Source organism: Zea mays, chromosome 3, assembly GCF_902167145.1.
Source record: "Zea mays cultivar B73 chromosome 3, Zm-B73-REFERENCE-NAM-5.0, whole genome shotgun sequence".
In the NCBI taxonomy this organism is placed as follows: Eukaryota; Viridiplantae; Streptophyta; class Magnoliopsida; order Poales; family Poaceae; genus Zea; species Zea mays.
Window position 1 is genome coordinate 235443920 of NC_050098.1, and position 21349 is coordinate 235465268.

General features: G+C 44.5%; 1 protein-coding gene across 3 annotated transcripts; it reads left to right on the forward strand.

The window, feature by feature from the left end:
- The first annotated feature begins 11939 nt into the window (after nt 1-11939).
- Nucleotides 11940-16662, forward strand: LOC100273470 (meiotic recombination protein DMC1). 3 transcript variants are annotated; one of them, XM_008674216.3, is made up of 15 exons: nt 11940-12095; nt 12198-12301; nt 13351-13442; nt 13608-13679; nt 13779-13817; nt 14030-14087; nt 14167-14212; nt 14834-14879; nt 14999-15060; nt 15151-15217; nt 15318-15410; nt 15499-15567; nt 15657-15735; nt 15829-15995; nt 16216-16643. In XM_008674216.3, the coding sequence occupies exons 2-15, from the start codon at nt 12202-12204 to the stop codon at nt 16258-16260; spliced, it is 1035 nt and encodes a 344-aa protein (XP_008672438.1). In that variant the 5' UTR covers nt 11940-12095; nt 12198-12201; the 3' UTR covers nt 16261-16643. The 3 variants fall into 3 exon arrangements, with proteins under 3 accessions (XP_008672438.1, XP_008672439.1, NP_001141379.1); XM_008674217.3 differs by having other exon boundaries at nt 14036-14087; NM_001147907.1 differs by having other exon boundaries at nt 11967-12095; nt 12193-12301; nt 16216-16662.
- The last annotated feature ends 4687 nt before the right edge of the window (nt 16663-21349 follow it).

The following is a 21349-nucleotide window of genomic DNA, read 5'->3' on the forward strand; positions in this document are numbered from 1 at the left end:
AGTCCCGCAGGGTTTGCCTCATCCAAAGCAATTGCGCGCAACAATGGCCTGCGGCAATGTACTCGGCTTCGGCGGTGGAAAGAGCAACCGAATTTTGCTTCTTTGAAGCCCAAGACACCAAGGATCTTTCCAAGAACTGGCAAGTCCCCGATGTGCCCTTCCTATTGATTTTGCACCCCGCCCAATCGGCATCCGAATATCCAATCAAATCAAATGTGGATCCCCTGGGATACCAAAGCCCAAACTTAGGAGTATAAGCCAAATATCTCAAGATTCGTTTTACGGCCGTAAGGTGGGATTCCTTAGGGTCGGATTGGTATCTTGCACACATGCATACGGAAAGCATAATGTCCGGTCGAGATGCACATAAGTAGAGTAATGAACCTATCATCGACCGGTATACCTTTTGATCCACGGACTTACCTCCCGTGTCGAGGTCGAGATGCCCATTAGTTCCCATGGGTGTCTTGATGGGTTTGGCATCCTTCATTCCAAACTTGCTTAGAATGTCTTGAGTGTACTTTGTTTGGCTAATGAAGGTGCCTTCTTGGAGTTGCTTGACTTGGAATCCTAGAAAATACTTCAACTCCCCCATCATAGACATCTCGAATTTTTGTGTCATGATCCTACTAAACTCTTCACACGTAGATTCGTTAGTAGACCCAAATATAATGTCATCAACATAAATTTGGCATACAAACAAATCATTTTCAAGAGTTTTAGTAAAGAGTGTAGGATCGGCCTTTCCGACTTTGAATCCATTTGCAATAAGAAAATCTCTAAGGCATTCATACCATGCTCTTGGGGCTTGCTTGAGCCCATAAAGCGCCTTAGAGAGCTTATAGACATGATTGGGATACTCACTGTCTTCAAAGCCGGGAGGTTGCTCAACATAGACCTCTTCCTTGATTGGTCCATTGAGGAAGGCACTTTTCACGTCCATTTGATAAAGCTTAAAGCCATGGTAAGTAGCATAGGCTAATAATATGCGAATTGACTCAAGCCTAGCTACGGGTGCATAGGTTTCACCGAAATCCAAACCTTCGACTTGAGAATATCCTTTGGCCACAAGTCGAGCTTTGTTCCTTGTCACCACACCATGCTCATCTTGCTTGTTGCGGAAAACCCATTTGGTTCCTACAACATTTTGGTTAGGACGTGGAACTAAATGCCATACCTCATTCCTAGTGAAGTTGTTGAGCTCCTCTTGCATAGCCACCACCCAATCCGAATCTTGGAGTGCTTCCTCTATCCTGTGTGGCTCAATGGAGGAAACAAACGAGTAATGTTCACAAAAATGTGCAACACGAGATCTAGTGGTTACCCCCTTATGAATGTCGCCGAGAATGGTGTCGACGGGGTGATCTCGTTGGATTGCTTGGTGGACTCTTGGGTGTGGCGGCCTTTGTTCCTCATCCTCCTTGTCTTGATCATTTGCATCTCCCCCTTGATCGTTGTCGTCATCTTGAGGTGGCTCATTTGCTTGATCTTCTACTTCATCAACTTGAGCTTCATCCTCATTTTGAGTTGGTGGAGATGCTTGCATGGAGGAGGATGGTTGATCTTGTGCAATTGGAGGCTCTTCGGATTCCTTAGGACACACATCCCCAATGGACATGTTCCTTAGCGCGATGCACGGAGCCTCTTCAATACCTATCTCATCAAGATCAACTTGCTCTACTTGAGAGCCGTTAGTTTCATCAAACACAACGTCACATGAGACTTCAACTAGTCCAGTGGACTTGTTAAAGACCCTATATGCCCTTGTGTTTGAGTCATAACCAAGTAAAAAGCCTTCTACAGTTTTAGGAGCAAATTTAGATTTTCTACCTCTTTTAACAAGAATAAAGCATTTGCTACCAAAAACTCTAAAATATGAAATGTTGGGCTTTTTACCGGTTAGGAGTTCATATGATGTCTTCTTGAGGATTCGGTGTAGATACAACCGGTTGATGGCGTAGTAAGATGTGTTGACTGCCTCCGCCCAAAACCGATCCGAAGTCTTGTATTCATCAAGCATGGTTCTAGCCATGTCCAATAGAGTTCGATTCTTCCTTTCCACTACACCATTTTGTTGAGGTGTGTAGGGAGAGGAGAACTCATGCTTGATGCCCTCCTCTTCAAGGAAGCCTTCGATTTGAGAGTTCTTGAACTTCGTCCCGTTGTCGCTTCTAATTTTCTTGATCCTTAAGCCGAACTCATTTTGAGCCCGTCTCAAGAATCCCTTTAAGGTCTCTTGGGTTTGAGATTTTTCCTGTAAAAAGAATACCCAAGTGAAGCGAGAATAATCATCCACTATTACAAGACAATACTTACTCCCGCCGATGCTTATGTAAGCAATCGGGCCGAATAGATCCATGTGGAGTAGCTCAAGCGGCCTGTCGGTCGTCATGATGTTCTTGTGTGGATGATGAGCACCAACTTGCTTTCCTGCTTGGCATGCGCTACAAATCCTGTCTTTCTCAAAATGAACATTTGTTAGTCCTAAAATGTGCTCTCCCTTTAGAAGCTTATGAAGATTCTTCATCCCAACATGGGCTAGTCGGCGGTGCCAGAGCCAACCCATGTTAGTCTTAGCAATTAAGCATGTGTCGAGTTCAGCTCTATCAAAATCTACTAAGTATAGCTGACCCTCTAACACACCCTTAAATGCTATTGAATCATCACTTCTTCTAAAGACAGTGACACCTACATCGGTAAAGAGACAGTTGTAGCCCATTTTGCATAATTGAGATACGGAAAGCAAATTGTAATCTAAAGAGTCTACAAGAAAAACGTTGGAAATAGAATGGTCAGGAGATATAGCAATTTTACCCAATCCTTTGACTAAACCTTGATTTCCATCCCCAAATGTGATAGCTCGTTGGGGATCTTGGTTTTTCTCATAGGAGGAGAACATTTTCTTCTCCCCTGTCATGTGGTTTGTGCACCCGCTGTCGATGATCCAACTTGAGCCCCCGAATGCATAAACCTACAAAATAAGTTTAGTTCTTGACTTTAGGTACCCAAATGGTTTTGGGTCCTTTGGCATTAGATACAAGAACTTTGGGTACCCAGACACAAGTCTTTGATCCCTTGTGCTTGCCCCCAACATATTTGGCAACTACTTTGCCGGATTTGTTAGTCAACACATAAGATGCATCAAAAGTTTTAAATGAAAGACTATGTTCATTTGATGCATTAGGAATTTTCTTCTTAGGCAACTTAGCACGGGTTGGTTGCCTAGAGCTAGATGTCTCACTCTTATATATAAAAGCATGGTTAGAACCAGAGTGAGACTTCCTAGAATGAATTTTCCTAATTTTGTCCTCAGGATAACCGGCAGGGTATAAAATGTAACCCTCGTTATCCTGAGGCATGGGAGCCTTGCCCTTAACAAAGTTGGACAATCTTTTAGGAGGGGCATTAAGTTTGACATTGTCTCCTCTTTGGAAGCCAATGCCATCCTTGATGCCAGGGCGTCTCCCACTATAGAGCATACTTCTAGCAAATTTAAAATTTTCATTTTCTAAGTTATGCTCGGCAATTTTAGCATCTAATTTTGCTATATGATCATTTTGTTGTTTAATTAAGGTCATGTGATCATGTATAGCATCAATGTTAATATCTCTACATCTAGTACAAATAGATACATGCTCAACAATAGATGTAGAGGGTTTGCAAGATTTTAATTCAACAACCTTAGCATGTAACATATCATTCTTAGTTCTAAGGTCGGAAATTGTAGCATTGCAAACATCAAAATCTTTAGTCTTAGCAATCAAATTTTCATTTTCTAATCTAAGACTAGCAAGAGAAATGTTCAATTCTTCAATCCTAGCAAGCAAATCATCATTATTATCTCTAGGGTTGGGAATTGAAACATTGCAAACATGAGAATCAACCTTAGCTAACAAATTAGCATTTTCATTTCTAAGGTTGTCTATTGTTTCATGGCAAGTGCTTAGCTCACTAGATAGTTTTTGACATTTTTCTACTTCTAGAGCATAAGCATTTTTAACCTTAACATGCTTTTTATTTTCCTTGATTAGGAAGTCCTCTTGGGAGTCCAAGAGATCATCCTTCTCATGGATGACACTAATTAATTCATTTAATTTTTCCTTTTGTTGCATGTTGAGGTTGGCAAAAAGAGAGCGCAAGTTATCTTCCTCATCACTAGCATTATCATCACTAGAAGATTCATATTTAGTGGAGGATCTAGATTTAACCTTCTTTTTGCCGTCTTTTGCCATGAGGCACTTGTGGCCGACGTTGGGGAAGAGGAGCCCTTTTGTGACGGCGATGTTGGCGGCGTCCTCGTCGTCGGAGGAGTCGCTTGAGCTTTCGTCGGAGTCCCACTCCCGACAAACATGGGCATCGCCGCCCTTCTTCTTGTAGTATCTTCTCTTTTCCTTCCTTCTCCCCTTCTTGTCGTCGCCCCTGTCACTATCACTTGATAATGGACATTTTGCAATAAAGTGACCGGGCTTACCACACTTGTAGCAAACTTTCTTGGAGCGGGACTTGTAGTCTTTCCCTCTCCTTTGCTTGAGGATTTGGCGGAAGCTCTTGATGACGAGCGCCATTTCCTCATTGTCGAGCTTGGAGGCGTCTATTGGTTGTCGACTTGGTGTAGACTCCTCCTTCTTGTCCTCCGTCGCCTTGAATGCGACGGGTTGAGCTTCGGATGTGGAGGGATCATCAAGCTCGTTGATCTTCCTCGAGCCTTCGATCATGCACTCAAAACTTACAAAATGCCCGATTACTTCCTCGGGGGTCATTTTAGTATATCTAGGATTACCACGAATTAATTGAACTTGAGTAGGGTTAAGGAAAATAAGAGATCTTAGAATAACCTTAACCACTTCATGGTCATCCCACTTTACGCTCCCTAGGTTGCGCACTTGGTTCACCAAGGTCTTGAGCCGGTTGTACATGTGTTGTGGCTCCTCCCCTTTGCGAAGCCAGAACCGACCGAGCTCCCCCTCGATCGTTTCCCGCTTGGTGATTTTGGTGAGCTCATCTCCCTCGTGCGCGGTTTTGAGCACATCCCAAACCTCCTTGGCGCTCTTCAACCCTTGCACTTTGTTATACTCCTCTCTACTTAAAGAGGCGAGGAGTATTGTTGTTGCTTGAGAGTTGAAGTGCTCGATTTGGGCCACCTCATCCTCATCATAGTTTTTATCCCCTACAGATGGTACCTGTGCACCAAACTCAACAACATCCCATATACTTTTGTGGAGTGAGGTTAGATGAAATCGCATTAAATCACTCCACCTAGCATAATCTTCACCATCAAAGGTTGGTGGTTTGCCTAATGGGACGGAAAGTAGAGGTGCATGTTTAGAAATGCGAGAATAGTGTAGAGGGATCTTACTAAACTTCTTACGCTCTTGGCGTTTAGAAGTTACGGAGGGCGCATCGGAGCCGGAGGTTGATGTTGATGAAGTGTCGGTCTCGTAGTAGACCACTTTCCTCATCCTCTTTTGCTTGTCCCCACTCCGATGCGGCTTGTGGGAAGAAGATTTTTCCTTCTTCTCTTTGTGATGAGAAGAAGATTTCTTCTCCTTCCCTTAGTTGGAGGAGCTCTTCTTCTTCTCCCTCCTCTTGGTGCGGGACTCTTCCGATGAAGTGCTCCCGTAGCTTGTAGTGGGCTTTTCGCCGGTCTCCATCTCCTTCTTGGCGTGATCTCCCGACATCACTTCGAGCGGTTAGGCTCTAATGAAGCACCGGGCTCTGATACCAATTGATAGTCGCCTCGAGGGGGGGTGAATAGGGCGAAACTGAAATTTACAAATATAAACACAACTACAAGTCGGGTTAGTGTTAGAAATAAAATCGAGTCCGCAGAGAGGGCGCAAAACAAATCGCAAGCAAATGAAGAGTGTGACACGCAGATTTGTTTTACCGAGGTTCGGTTCTCGCAAACCTACTCCCCGTTGAGGAGGCCACAAAGGTCGGGTCTCTTTCAACCCTTCCCTCTCTCAAACGGTCCCTCGGACCGAGTGAGCTTTTCTTCTTCTCAATCACACGGGAACAAAACTTCCCCGCAAGGGCCACCACACAATTGGTGCCTCTTGCCTTGGTTACAATTGAGTTTTGATCACAAGAACAAGTGAGAAAGAAAAGAAGCAATCCAAGTGCAAGAGCTCAAAAGAACACGACAAATCTCTCTCGCTAATCACTAAAGCCTTTTGTGGAATTTGAGAGGATTTGATCTCTTTGGTGTGTCTAGAATTGAATGCCTAGCTCTTGTAAGTGGTTGAGAGGTGGAAAACTTGGATGCAATGAATGGTGGGGTGGTTGGGGTATTTATAGCCCCAACCACCAAAAGTGGCCGTTGGGAGGCTGTCTGCTCGATGGCGCACCGGACAGTCCGGTGCACACCGGACATGTCCGGTGCCCCCGCCACGTCATCACTGCCGTTGGATTCTGACCGTTGGAGCTTCTGACTTGTGGGCCCGCCTGGGTGTCCGGTGCACACCGGACATCTACTGTTCCTTGTCCGGTGTGCCAGTATGGGCGCGCCTGACTTCTGCGCGCGCTGCGCGCGCAATTAATGCGCCGCAGGTAGCCGTTGGCGCGGAGATAGCCGTTGCACCGGAGTTGCACCGGACAGTCCGGTGCACACCGGACATGTCCGGTGAATTATAGCGGACTAGCCGTTGGAGTTTCCCGAAGCTGGCGAGTTCCTGAGGCCGACCTCCCTTGGAGCACCGGACACTGTCCGGTGTACACCGGACAGTCCGGTGAATTATAGCGGAGTCGCCTTCGGAACTTCCCGAAGGTGGCGAGTTTGAGTTGGAGTCCTCTGGTGCACTGGACATGTCCGGTGCGCCAGACCAGAGGTGCCTTCGGTTGGCCCTTTGCTCCTTTGTTGAATCCAAAACTTGATCTTTTTATTGGCTGAGTGTGAACCTTTTACACCTGTATAATCTATACACTAGAGCAAACTAGTTAGTCCAATTGTTTGTGTTGGGCAATTCAACCACCAAATTTATATAGGAACTAGGTGTAAGCCTAATTCCCTTTCACTAACGCTAACCCGGCTTGTAGTTGTGCTTAAGTTTATAAATTTCAGATTCGCCCTATTCACCCCCCCTCTAGGCGACTTTTAGTATCGCTTGGTGGACTCTTGGGTGTGGCGGTCTTTGACCCTGTTCTTCTTGATCATCTCCCTTGTCTTGATTATTGTCATCTCCCCCTTGATCATTGTTCTCCTCTTGAGGTGGCTCATCTTCTTGATCTTCTTCTTCATTGTCTTGAGTCTGATCCTCACCTTGAGTTGGTGGAGATGCTTGATTTGAAGATGATGGTTGATCTTGTGCTTGTGGAGGCTCTTCGGATTCCTTAGGACACACATCCCCAATGGACATGTTCCTTAGAGCGACGCACAGAGCCTCTTCATCATCTAATTCATCAAGATCAACTTGCTCTACTTGAGAGCCATTAGTCTCATCAAACACAATGTCACAAGAAACCTCAACTAATCTAGTGGATTTGTTGAAGACTCTATATGCCCTTGTGTTTGAATCATATCCTATTAAAAAGCCTTCTACAACCTTAGGAGCAAATTTAGATTTTCTAGCTCTTTTAACAAGAATAAAACATTTGCTACCAAAGACTCTAAAGTAAGAAATATTGGGCTTTTACCGGTTAGCAGTTCATATGATGTCTTCTTGAGGATTCGGTGAAGGTAGAGCCGGTTGATGGAGTAGCAGGCAGTGTTAATCGCCTCAGCCCAAAACCGGTCCGGAGTCTTGTACTCATCAAGCATGGTCCTTGCCATGTCAAGTAGAGTTCTATTTTCCTCTCCACTACACCATTTTGCTGAGGTGTGTAGGGAGAAGATAACTCATGCTTGATGCCCTCTTCCTCAAGAAAGCCTTCAATTTGAGAGTTCTTGAACTCCGTCCCATTGTCGCTTCTTATCTTTTTTATTCTCAATCTGAACTCGTTTTGAGCCTGTCTCAAGAATCCCTTTAAAGTCTCTTAGGTTTGAGATTTTTCCTACAAAAAGAATACCTAAGTGAAGCGAGAATAATCATCCACAATTACAAGACAATACTTACTCCCGTCGATGCTTATGTAAGCGATCGGGCCGAATAAATCCATGTGGAGTAGCTCAAGCGGCATGTCGGTCGTTATGATGTTCTTGTGTGGATGGTGGGTACCTGAAGCGCCCCAATCCTCTGGGACTCAAATGTGACACAATTACTAGTCCTAGGAGGCTAGTAAACACATTTATACAACAGATAGTTTCAGAACGAGACAAACCTATAAAGGTGGCGAACAACTTTAAGAGTTGGTCCACAACTCGGGACATATCATCAGAGTGGGGTTAAAGCAGCCCGATATACGCAGCAAAGCAAATCAGCGGTCCAACAGCCACAGGCAAGGTTGGGAACAAGCATAACTCTTACCCGATCAACGATCTCCTTCTCTAAAAAACAACAAATAAGCAAGGGTGAGTACAAACGTACTCAGCAGCCCACCTTCACTCGCGGAATGGGGAAATCATATATAATGCATGGAATATGTAGATCTCAGGATATTTTGCAGAAACAACAATATTTGATGCAGGGTTGTTTTGTAAAACATTTTGTATTTTTCAAAGCGCATCCTCTCGCAAAGGAGCAGGAAGTTTTTCAGTATAGAACAAAATCCCCTGGACTAAACCATCCAGGTATCTCAGCAGTTTTCCACTGGTTTTCATTTTCAAAAACAGCTACTGGACTTCCCGTCCATCATAGCTCACGACTAAACCACCGGACCTTTTTAAAAACCACTTTTCAAAAGCACCTTTTTTTGGAAAACAAAACACTAATTGTCATACCACACTAGACTTGTCCATTCCTGTGGACATGGACTATTCGAATAGGTTTTCAAACTCTGCGTAGAGGTGTACACTTTACCCACTAGTCCGGCTCTGCGATCTCATGGCCAATGAGACCCGAAACCGAATCTCTTTCTTTCCTCGCACGTCCTTACCTTAACGGTTATATCGGAAGGAGTCAGGCCACCGCCATGTCCAAACTAGACAAAACATTCCCCCTCCTTATCCTCCCGGTGCTCCCCAGCCTTCATAACCCTGGGGTTTGGACCGCACGAGTTCAGATTGAGTGTCTACCCATACAGTCTCGAGTGGTTGTACTTATCATGAGTACAGTTAGTGAAGGATGACAAACCAGTCCTTATATGAGAGGACAATCCTTCTGCTCACACCTAACCTGGCTGAGCCAACACCTGAGGCCCTCCCCTAAACCAGGGAGTCCCTGATGATCCCTACTCAAAGGTGATAAGGGTGAAAACCCTTCATTATACACATTTTGAAAAGCATTTTCTTTTGATCCCGGCTGGGTGGCCATAATAACTTGTCTCAAAATCATATCATGCATAAAATAACAGGCTGAGGGTTGTGGTTGAAAAATCATAGGTAATTTATGCATCAAAGGGATCCAGTGAGTTTGTCGTGCTTATCCGACGAAGGGGGAAGAGGAGCTCGCGGAACTGTCTTCTAGCTCCACTGCCTGGCGTAGACTTGCAGATCTGGCCTCCACGAGACGACATGAACGCTCCGATAACTATGCAACATGAATAAGCAAACATACAAACCAACAAGTATACCAACAAATATTTAGTATAGTGGTCAGAATAGCGATATATGGATGGGTAGAGTCGTGAGTAGAATCTGTGTCATGTGGTGTTGAGATACTACTAGTGGTGGAGCGGAGGTGCTTACCAGGAGGGTGGACTGGAGGCGAAGCGACACTATGCGTGTAGCCGGCAGAGCGGAGTAACTAAGTGAGTGGGGTGTTTGCCTTGGCTGAGGGTGTTGAGTGTGTGTGGAGAGGGAGAGGGTAGCTGGGTGTATTTATAGCTGGGTGTATGTGGTGTAGCACAATGAAGTTCATTGTTGGTGAGAATAGTGACATATGAATCGTCTGACTTAGTATGAACAGGAGAGTTATATGCAGAATATGGGACAAGAGTATTTTGGGAGTTTTCTGGAATATGAACCATACTTAAGTGATGACATGGTTGGATAGGGAATAATTTGATAAGAATTTAGAAACAAGAATTATTGGAATCGGAGTTTGGAAGCCTGGTTCGAAGGAATCTCAAAGTTAAGCGTGCTCAACTTAGAGAAACCTGGGATGGGTGACCAGATGGGAAGTTCCCTACTGGAAGGAAAATCACAGTCACCGGAGTTCGTATGACTGAAATATGGGTCTGGCTGGTCTTAGGTGGACTGGATAGCATGATGGATGAGTAGTTGAAATTTAGGGTGATCGGATGATCGATGAATAGTGTCTTGGAATGAGAAGGAAGAAAGCACGATTGCAAAAGCTAAGCGACAAGAGCGACAAATAACACACAGATCACTCTCTCTCTCAAGTCACTAATCACTAATGATCACTTGTCTTAATTGTGGAACTTGGAGAGATTGGAAGCTTTGATTGTGTCTTGGAATGGATTGCTAGCTCTTGTATTGAATGTGAAGGATTGGAATGCTTGGGTGTCATGAATGGAGGTGGTTGGGGTTGTATTTATAGCCCTCAACCACTTCCTAGCCGTTGCTCCTTTTCTACCGACCGCGGACGGTCCGCGCCCCTGGTCCGGACAGTCCGCCCCTGCACATCAACGGCTGAAATCGCAACGATCAGCAGTAACGGCTATATCAACGGCTATATAGCATTTAATGTGTCGTCAGATGTCAGATAAAAGCAGTCGCAGACGGTCCGGTCATGCACCCCGGACGGTCCGCGAGGATGCTATAATTCATTTTACCGAACCCGTCACCTTCGGGTTTTTCGGTTCTTCACCGACCTGATGGTCCGCGCCTGAGGCCGGATGGTCCGCGCTTGGTCTCGGACGGTGCTTGGCTTTCCATCGGACGGTCCGTAGTGTAGACTTGTGTTTTTGTATTGGTTCTGTCCTAGGCTCACCCTAGTTTCGCGGACGGTCCGCCGCAAGGGCCCAGACGGTCCGCGCTTATGTGATTTTCCAAAAAGCTTCTCCTGTCCAGAATAATCTACGGTATTCCGGACAGTCGACTTTAGAATAGTTGTAGATGAACTTATGCACCTGTGGAATGATCAATTAGACAAACCGGTTAGTCCACAAGGTTTGTGATGGTCGTCAAACACCAAAACCGATTATAGGGAATATTGAAACTATTTCCCTTTCAATTATATTTGTTTAGTTGAGGTTCTAAATTTTTTATAGCAAGGCCCGTTTGGTTAGAGAGACTAATTTTAGTCCCTGACTTTTAGTCTCATTTAGTCTCTATTTTGCCAAACGGAAGGACTAAAGTAGGGACTAATTGGTTTTAGGGCATGTTTGGTTCGTTACCTCAATTGCCACATTTTGCCTAACTTTTCTGCCTAAGGTTAGTTATTCAATTCGAATAACTAACCTTAGGCAAAGTGGGGCACAGTTAGCCACAAACCAAACAAGCCCTTAGTCTTTAGTCCCTTACATAGATGCTAAAAGGGACTAAAGGGGAATATTTACTCTAATTACCCTTGCCTAGAAAACTAGTGTGAAACAAAAAAAAGAGTATTTTGATCTTTATGTATTACATTTAATGTATTTAAAATCTGTTTAGCCCCTACAACTAAACAATATAGAGACTAAAGTTTAGTTTAGGGACTAAACTTTAGTCCTAAGACTAATGGAGCCAAACGGGGCCCAAATCTCGTTTAAAAATTTGAAGCAAACACATCCTTAACGGACCGTGGGCAATGAGCTGAGTCTCCCCTGACTCTGGGCCGCAAAGTCCTGGTACACTTGATCATGTTGGTCCATCCTATGGCTGACCGCGACTTCCCTAGACTGAAATCAACCCATTCCTAGGCTCCTAGCCCAGCCCAACGGCCGAGCACACGATCCGTTCGAGAGCGAGAAGGTCCTCCGGCCTCAGCACCCTCAAGTACACAGTACACCCTCGCACCGGTACCGCGGTCCGCGGCACACGACACCCCCACTCGTCTGTCGACTCACGTCTGATCGTCTCTCCCCAACAATCTCTCGAGTCTTGCCATTCGCCTCAGCTTGCCCCTCCTCCAAGCGTCCAAGCCCCACCCGGCCATTGCCTCCTCCTCCTGCCGCAGGTAAGCTAGCTGCTCCAGCTTCTCTTGCCATCGCGTGTCCTGCACTCACCGCCCTCGCGCGTGTAACTCCTCCTCCGTCCCCCGATCGGGCTACTAGTGCAGGCACATGGCGCCGACCAGGCACGCGGATGAGGGCGGGCAGCTCCAGCTCATAGACGCCGCCAGCGTCGACGAGGAGGAGGAGTGCTTTGAGTCCATCGACAAGCGTACGTCGCGCCTTCTCTCCTCCCGCATTAGTGCATTACTTTGTTCTGCGCGCGCGGCGTCCTGTCCTACCACCCTGATCGGTGCTGCAGCCGCGCGCGCCTTCCACGGCGGGTGGATCGCTTCCGCCTTCTGACGTTTCGCTTCTGGGTTCGTAAATTTCGATCCGAGCGGTGTCGCTTCGAAGCGAAGTTGCTGCGGTTTGTGCTTGGTGTCGGCATTTGTTTGTTTTTGTTCGGTGCGCTTAGTTGGGGTTTTGGGTTGCTTCTGATCCCCCAACAATTTCCAGTAGTTTTGGTAACCAACTGGTGCTTGTGTTGCATCGTGGCGTAACTTCGTGGGGTTCTACTATTCCATAAGTTTGTTCGAAATCCTGCGGCCAATTCGTTCTAAGCGGTGATTCAGTGTGTACTACCGTACGTTGCTGCTGCATAGATAGATTGGTCTGAATTTAGCCTCGGTCTCTGAGTTCACGATCTCACTCTGTCAAAATGATCAGCCAAGTGCAGTGGAATTCGAAATTAGTTCATTCTATCCTGCCATCCAGGGACTTTTGTGTGGATAGACAATTATTATTTCCGTTTGTGTTGTACCACCCTGATCGATCGATACTCCAGTCGCTTAGCACGGCGGATAACTTCTGCCTTCTACCGTTAGCTTTTGGGTTCGCGAATTTCAGTCTACTTCGAAGTGAAGTTCGTGTGATTTGAGCTTGATCTCGGCATTCGAAGTGGGGTTTTGCGTCTGGCGCCCCCTTCCGATTTCCCAAAAATTTCCAGGGTTTTGCGAATAAACTACTGATGCGTTGTGGCACAAATTGGTGGGAGTTTTCCCCACGTTTTATCGAAGTTCTGCGTTTATTATTTTGTGGGTTACTGGGTTTAGACCGTTTTAATCATTCTGTGCTATCGTTTCGTATTTTGTTGGAAAACAGGATCCACGTTGTGTTTTATTTTCCATTTGTGTCGTGCAACCCTATTAATTTGAGTTCTCAACATACATAATTCCTGCGTTCAAGCTAATCTGTGGCGCATGCATCTGTTTGGCGCAGTGATTTCTCAGGGGATAAATGCAGGAGACGTGAGGAAGCTGCAGGATGCAGGGATTTACACTTGCAATGGCCTAATGATGCATACCAAGAAGGTTCTGAACTACGCATCCCGATACCCAAATATTTGTTCTGTCTGTCTGAATCTTCGTTGCTCAGTGTATAAATTGATATCTTGTTTGTGCACTTGCATGCTTGCTTTCATTTCTTCAATATTCTGAACATATGGCTGTTGTTCTAATTCATGGATCGGCTTGCAGAACCTTACAGGAATCAAAGGTTTGTCTGAAGCAAAAGTTGATAAGATCTGCGAGGCAGCAGAAAAACTTCTGGTTTGACCCTTTAAGTTGCTTTTGCTTACTAAACTTCTATGTGATAGATGTATTATATGTTATCTTGAAATTCCCTTTTTGTTTGTTTGTTTGACACAGAACCAGGGCTTCATGACAGGAAATGATCTCCTTCTCAAGGTAAGAAAATTGCATTTAAGCTACTAATTGGTGTATGGTTTATCAGTTTGGTTTATCTTATGAGTGATAAGTATAACCAATGCTTGAGTGCTTGTAGTATGTAAACTAACTGACAAAGGTTGATTAGCTATTGAATCTGGTTGAGCACTTTTAATTACTTCTCGTACGTGTTTCCCTTTAAGGCTCTTTGATTTATTTTGGCTTATTTGAAGCGGAAGTCTGTTGTTCGGATTACAACCGGGAGCCAGGCACTTGATGAGCTGCTTGGCGGTAATATATCTGAAATCTGTTGTGTGATCAGTCATGCCATCGTATTAGTCTAATAGATGGATATGTTTAAATTTTGAAGGGGGGATTGAAACACTTTGCATCACAGAGGCATTCGGGGAGTTCCGGTATCTCGATGTTCTTTCTCCTGTTGTTTCTTTTTCTCTGAAGTTCTGCTGCAGGAGCCATATTATGTGACTATGTGTATAGTTGATATTTATGATATGGGGTTACACTTGTAATAAATGTATTTAGGTCTAGCTTAGTAATGTATTAGTGTATTTAGCTTGATGATTCTACCTTTCCAACCGTCTTGCACCACGTTTATTTATTGTCTCATATTCCAGAGGCATTGCTATCACTAGTAGTGCACCTTATAGTTTCTAATCATGCTTTTGCTTTGCTAACTTAACCATATGAATACAATTTTCTCACCATTCCTTTGATGCAAAGTGATTCTTTAATGACAATGAAATTAAGGTGGGATCTTTGTTTTCTGTAAAATGAACAGTACATGAAACAATTATTTGTTGTATAATTTTGATGGTATTGGGGGCAATTTGTCATTGCATACAACACAATCGTGCACATACCTCTTACATGCAAATGAAAGGAACTGTCTTGAATATGTACTGAGAATAGTCACAGTGAACGTTGACTTATGATGTGCTTCTGTAACTATATTTCAGAGTTCAGTTCCGACTTTTTAGTTTGAAATGTATGTTATATTGTTATCTGGTTGTTTGCAGGTCAGGGAAGACCCAGTTGGCTCATACCCTATGTGTCTCCACTCAGGTTCACCCCCTGTATCAATTTTTTTTAGAAAGCACGTAGACCATGGAAGTATAGAAGCAATAGAATTTGAGGATACAAAGAAACAACTACTTTCTTATTTCTGATTGATGAAAATGCAGCTTCCAATCCACATGCATGGGGGGAATGGAAAGGTTGCCTACATTGACACTGAGGGAACATTGTATCTTTGGGAGTTATTTGTCAAGCTGATTCTCAAAAATTTATAATTATTCCTGTCGTCTCCAAATTGTTTCCTTAATGAAGTTTCCAGCCGACCTGAACGCATTGTGCCAATTGCTGAGAGATTTGGGATGGATGCCAATGCTGTTCTCGACAATGTATGAATTTGCATGTATTTAACATTTCTCCTTCCTATTAGCCCATTTCATGACTAATAGACCAAATTGCTTGCTTAATTTTATGTGTGTTTCTGGTTAGATCATATATGCTCGTGCGTACACATATGAGCACCAGTACAACTTGCTCCTGGGCCTTGCTGCCAAAATGGCTGAAGAACCTTTCAAGCTTCTGGTAGGACTGAAAGTGTAAAGTGCATTCATTTCTATAAATCTGAGTTGTGCTCAACTGCTCATGTGTATTTCTGTTGTCCTGGAAACAGATTGTGGATTCTGTGATTGCACTGTTCCGTGTTGATTTCAGTGGCAGGGGTGAACTAGCAGAGCGCCAGGTATTCTCTTCAATTCATTTCAATGGCAGTAGGCAGCTCGTAAAAATGACGCTTGCTTATGCATGTATATATCTGCTGTGATATTGCAGCAAAAGCTAGCACAGATGCTGTCACGCCTTACCAAGATTGCCGAGGAATTCAATGTTGCAGTGTACATCACCAACCAAGGTGGGCTTTGTTGTTATTTAGCACTGTATCAATTCCAGGAGTTTACAGGTCAATGAGTTTCAAATTCTAAGCTGTCTCCCTTTTGTGTTGCAGTGATTGCTGATCCAGGTGGCGGCATGTTCATAACCGATCCAAAGAAACCAGCAGGCGGCCATGTGTTGGCGCATGCTGCCACCATCAGATTGATGCTGAGGAAAGGAAAAGGCGAGCAGCGTGTCTGCAAGATCTTCGATGCACCTAACCTTCCTGAAGGAGAAGCTATATCCTTTTTGCTTTGTTTGTCCATGTTTACTGCCTGTGCTAATGGTCGCCTTACTTTCACAGCTTGCCAAAATCTAGCTAGATTACCTTGCATACCAAACTCTACTGATAGTGAACCATTCCTGCTAAGTGCTAACTGCCATGACTGAATGAATGTTTTAGATGATACAAGCTATCAATGTGTGATACACATAACTTGTTTCCCTTGACCAATATCACGTTTTCCAGGTTACATCAGGTGGAATCATGGACGTAAAAGACTGATTCGGGTTTTCAGCCAGAGTTTCTGCCGAAGAAGATTGTTCATGTTTCTGCAGTGAAGTTCACATAGCTTGCATAGGTACACATCGAGCGAAGTTACAGCAGTGGTGTACTCTGTTTTATCATTGACGTAGGAAAAATAAATAGGCGAAACTCTATGTTGCTTAGGCCTCCCATTGGGTAGTTTTTTGCCACGGATTACATGTTTCCTTATGGAGGGAGTATGTTACCGTGTCCTTTGCTTTCCCAAATGAGTGCTAGGCACTAGGCAGAGACCATCTACTGTTAGTTGTTTAAGCATGCTCATCTCCATGCTTGCGTATAAATAACACTGTTCTTTCTCATTAGTTTGGTTTGACAATGAATGGAACTGGAAAGTAAAGATACTCGGAGGTCGTAACTCGTAACTTTTGCAAGTTGGGAACAGATGACCAAGCTACTGCTGCTAATCAGTACCATTCCGGGCAGAGCAGAAGAGCAGAGGCATGCTTCCAAGTTCCTGTTAGGATTTATGGGCTTGGCCCAATTAAGTTATTCAAATAAATCCCAGGAAAATCTCAAAAAGCCCATATAAGTGGATGGCAAAGGGATAGGTGGAACCAATAGCACCATATTGCTAGCTCTTGTGGAGTAGAGCTAACTTAAATATGGAAGCCACACTCACTCACCAAGTCATGGATGAGAGGAGAGAGTGTGGAGAGCCACACGCGCGCGCGCGCGCTCGCTCGCCTGGCCGGGCCGGGCCGGGGCGGGGCGGGGCGAAGGGCGCGGGCGCACGACATGCGCGTGAATGGTCCGCCGAAATCCGGCCCCTCGCCTTGCGGGGGCGCGGCTACCTTTTGCCGTTTGATTTTTTGGTTTCTTGGCTGTTACGCTTATCCTAACCGATCGCTACAAAATCTCAACTGATTGCGAGATTTTCGTGGGTGGATAAGCACGGGGGTCGCGGACTCGGCCCTATAAAAGGAGCCCGGCAGCCAGCCTCCAATTCATCCCAGATCCCAGTTCGCTTTCGCCTCTCTTCATAGCTGAGCCGCCTTTTAGTTCCCTTCGTCCCGACCGCAGAGGTGCATCTGCGATCAGGAGAGCAGGTCTCCGGAACCCTTCGTCTTCTAGATCCTGCACCGGGAGAGGGCGAATAAGGTTTTTGGGAAGCGTCTTCACGCGACTGCTCGTGATCTGCTGACCTCGTCAACCCATCTGATCCTGGCGCGCGCCAACAATCAGTAAGTCTAATCAGTACGCATCATCTGATTTGGCTTTTGTTTCAGTTCTTCTGATTTGGTCATGATTTATATTCGGAATTTAATTTGGAATTTGTCTAATTTTTCAACAATCCAAAAACCTTATTGTAGACAATTTCCTAGTTTTTCTATGGCTGCTTTTGCCGACGCGCTGAAGCCAGAAAAGTTTAATGGTATGCACTTTAAGAGATGGCAAGTCAAGGCCACGCTCTGGCTTACTGCTATGAATGTCTTCCATGTTAGTAAAGGCAGACCTGAGGGTCCACTGACTCCTGAACAGGAGAAAGAGTACGACCATGCCAATACTATGTTCACGGGAGCCGTTCTTAGCGCCCTTGTTGACCGTCTGGTTGATGCGAATATGCAGTACACAGACGGGAAACAGTTGTGGGATGCACTTACTACTAAGTATGGTGCATCAGATGCTGGCAGTGACCTGTATATCATGGAGAGCTTTCATGATTATAAGATGGTTGATAATCGCTCTATTGTAGAGCAAGCTCATGAAATACAGTGTATAGCCAAGGAGCTCGACCACCTTAAGATAGTCCTTCCTGACCGATTTGTGGCCGGATGCATTATTGCAAAGTTGCCTTCTACATGGAGGAACTTCGCCACAGCTCTGAAACATAAGAGACAGGAGATATCAGTTGAAAATCTGATAGCGTCTCTGGATGTTGAGGAGAAAGCTCGGGCTAAGGACACGGGATCTAAAGGAGGCGAGGGCCACTCCAGCGCCAACATGGTTCAGAAGAACCACAACAAGGGCAAAGGAAAGCCAAAATCTAACAAGCCCAACAAAACTACCAACTTCAAGAAGAAGAAGAACAAGGCTGAATTGACATGTTTCGCATGTGGCGAGGCGGGTCATTTTGCCAAGGATTGTCCCGATCGAGCGGATCGCCGTGGCAAAAAGGGCAATGTCAACACAGTGGTCGCTAGCAATGAGGAAGACAAAGGGTATGGTAATTTACCTTTCATCTTCTCAGTATTTCAATCACCTAGCTGGTGGCTTGATACTGGTGCTAATGTTCATGTGTGTTCTGACATCAACTTGTTCTCTTCTTATCAGGGCGCCCGGGATTCTTCCGTGCTAATGGGGAATGGGTCACATGCTTCTGTTCATGGCACTGGCACGGTGGATCTGAAGTTTACTTCGGGAAAGATCGTGCAGCTGAAGAACGTGCATCATGTCCCTTCTATACACAAGAATCTCGTTAGCGGAACCCTTCTATGTAGAGATGGGTTCAAGGTAGTTTTAGAGTCCAATAAATTAGTTGTGTCCAAGTCTGGACAATTTATTGGTAAAGGCTATGATTGCGGAGGCTTGTTCCGCTTTTCTTTGTTAGATTTCAATAATAAGTCTGTGAACCATATTTGTGCTAATGTTGATGATCTTGCGAGTATTTGGCATTCTCGTTTGTGTCATATTAATTTTGGCTCTATGTCTCGGCTTGCAACCATGAGTTTAATTCCGAATATCACCATAGTCAAAGGTTCTAAGTGCCATAGTTGTGTGCAGTCGAAGCAACCTCGAAAGCCTCATAAGGCTGCTGAGGAGAGACACCTGGCACCACTAGAACTCATACATTCTGATCTTTGTGAGATGAATGGTGTGTTGACAAAAGGTGGTAAGAGATACTTCATGACATTGATTGATGATGCGTCTAGATTTTGCTATGTATACTTGCTAAAAACTAAAGATGAGGCTTTAGACTACTTTAAAATCTATAAGGCTGAGGTTGAAAACCAACTAGAGAGAAAGATCAAACGTCTTAGATCAGATCGTGGTGGTGAGTTCTTTCCCAAAGTCTTTGACGATTTCTGTGCAGAACATGGCATTATTCATGAGAGGACTCCTCCCTATTCACCCGAGTCAAACGGGATTGCTGAAAGGAAAAACCGTACGTTGACTGACCTGGTGAATGCCATGTTAGACACTTCTGGTTTATCTAAGGCATGGTGGGGGGAGGCAGTCCTGACTTCATGTCATGTTCTGAATAGAATTCCTATGGGCAAAGAAGAGAAAACCCCTTATGAGAAGTGGGTTGGGAGAAAACCATCACTTTCATACTTGCGCACTTGGGGGTGCATGGCGAAAGTCAATGTACCAATTAATAAAAAACGCAAGCTTGGTCCAAGGACAGTGGATTGTGTCTTTCTTGGATATGCTTCGTGTAGCATAGCATATAGATTTTTAGTAGTTAAATCTGAAGTTCCTGATGTGTATGTTGATACTATTATGGAATCACGTGATGCTACTTTCTTTGAGCATATATTTCCAATGAAAGACATTCATAGCAATTCTAGATACTCTTCTGAGATAATTCCTGAACATAATACACCTATTGAGAGTTTTGAACAGCCACATGAAATTGTCCTAGAGGAGGATGACAATGATGCTCCTAAAAGGAGCAAGAGACAAAGGGTTGAAAAATCCTTTGGTAATGATTTCATTGTGTACCTTGTGGACGATACTCCTACTACCATTGCAGAAGCATTTGCATCTCCAGATGCAGATGATTGGAAAGAAGCAGTTCATAATGAGATGGATTCTATTCTTTCAAATGGTACATGGGAAGTCACTGATCGACCCTATGGATGCAAACCCGTGGGTTGTAAGTGGGTGTTTAAAAAGAAGCTCAAGCCTGATGGTACAATTGAAAAGTACAAGGCTAGGCTTGTGGCTAAAGGCTATACTCAGAAAGAAGGAGAAGACTTCTTTGATACTTACTCACCTGTTGCTAGAATGACCACTATTCGAGTACTACTTTCTTTGGCTGCCTCGTATGGTCTCCTTGTTCATCAGATGGATGTAAAGACAGCTTTTCTTAATGGAGAGCTGGACGAGGAAATCTATATGGAACAACCTGATGGATTTGTAGTAAAGGGTCAAGAAAGCAAGGTGTGCAAGTTATTGAAATCTTTGTATGGTCTGAAGCAAGCACCAAAGCAGTGGCATGAGAAGTTTGACACTACTCTAACGTCTGCAGGCTTTGCCATTAATGAGGCAGACAGGTGTGTATATTATCGCTGTGGTGGGGGCGAAGGAGTTATATTGTGCTTATATGTTGATGATATATTGATATTTGGCACAAACATTGATGTGATCAATGAAGTCAAGTCTTTTCTATCAAAGAGTTTTGATATGAAAGATCTGGGAGAAGCTGATGTGATTCTAAACATCAAGCTGATTAAGGCAGATGGTGGGATTACTCTCTCGCAATCTCACTATGTTGAAAAGGTTTTGAAGCGATTTGGCTTCTCTGAGTGCAAACCTTCTTCAACACCTTATGATCCCAGTGTGACACTGCGAAAGAACAAGAGAATTGGTTTAGACCAATTGACATACTCTCAGATTGTCGGTTCACTCATGTATCTTGCTGGTGCAACAAGGCCCGATATCTCGTTTGCTGTGAGCAAATTGAGTAGGTTCATGTCAAACCCCGGGACTGATCATTGGCATGCACTTGGGCGGGTTATGCGCTACCTGCAAGGTACAATGAGTTATGGAATTCACTATTCTGGTCAGCATGCAGTACTTGAAGGATATAGTGATTCGAACTGGATATCTGATGCAGACGAGCTTTATGCCACCAGTGGTTATGTCTTTACTATTGGTGGAGGTGCGGTATCATGGAGGTCATGCAAGCAGACCATTTTGACGAGGTCAACCATGGAAGCCGAGCTAGCTGCACTTGACACAGCAACCGTTGAGGCAGAATGGTTGCGTGAACTCTTGATGGACTTGCCGGTGGTTGAGAAACCAATACCAGCTATCCTTATGAACTGTGACAATCAGACAGTGATTGCTAAAGTGACGAGTTCTAAGGATAATGGAAAGTCAT

Excerpts from the sequence above, each read along its gene's own strand:
- LOC100273470 (XM_008674216.3), top strand. The coding sequence starts at position 12,202 with ATGGCGCCGACCAGGCACGCGGATGAGGGCGGGCAGCTCCAGCTCATA. Across the intron at positions 13,443-13,607 it reads TAATGATGCATACCAAGAAG|AACCTTACAGGAATCAAAGG; the intron begins GTTCTGAACTAC and ends ATCGGCTTGCAG. Across the intron at positions 15,568-15,656 it reads GTGAACTAGCAGAGCGCCAG|CAAAAGCTAGCACAGATGCT; the intron begins GTATTCTCTTCA and ends GTGATATTGCAG.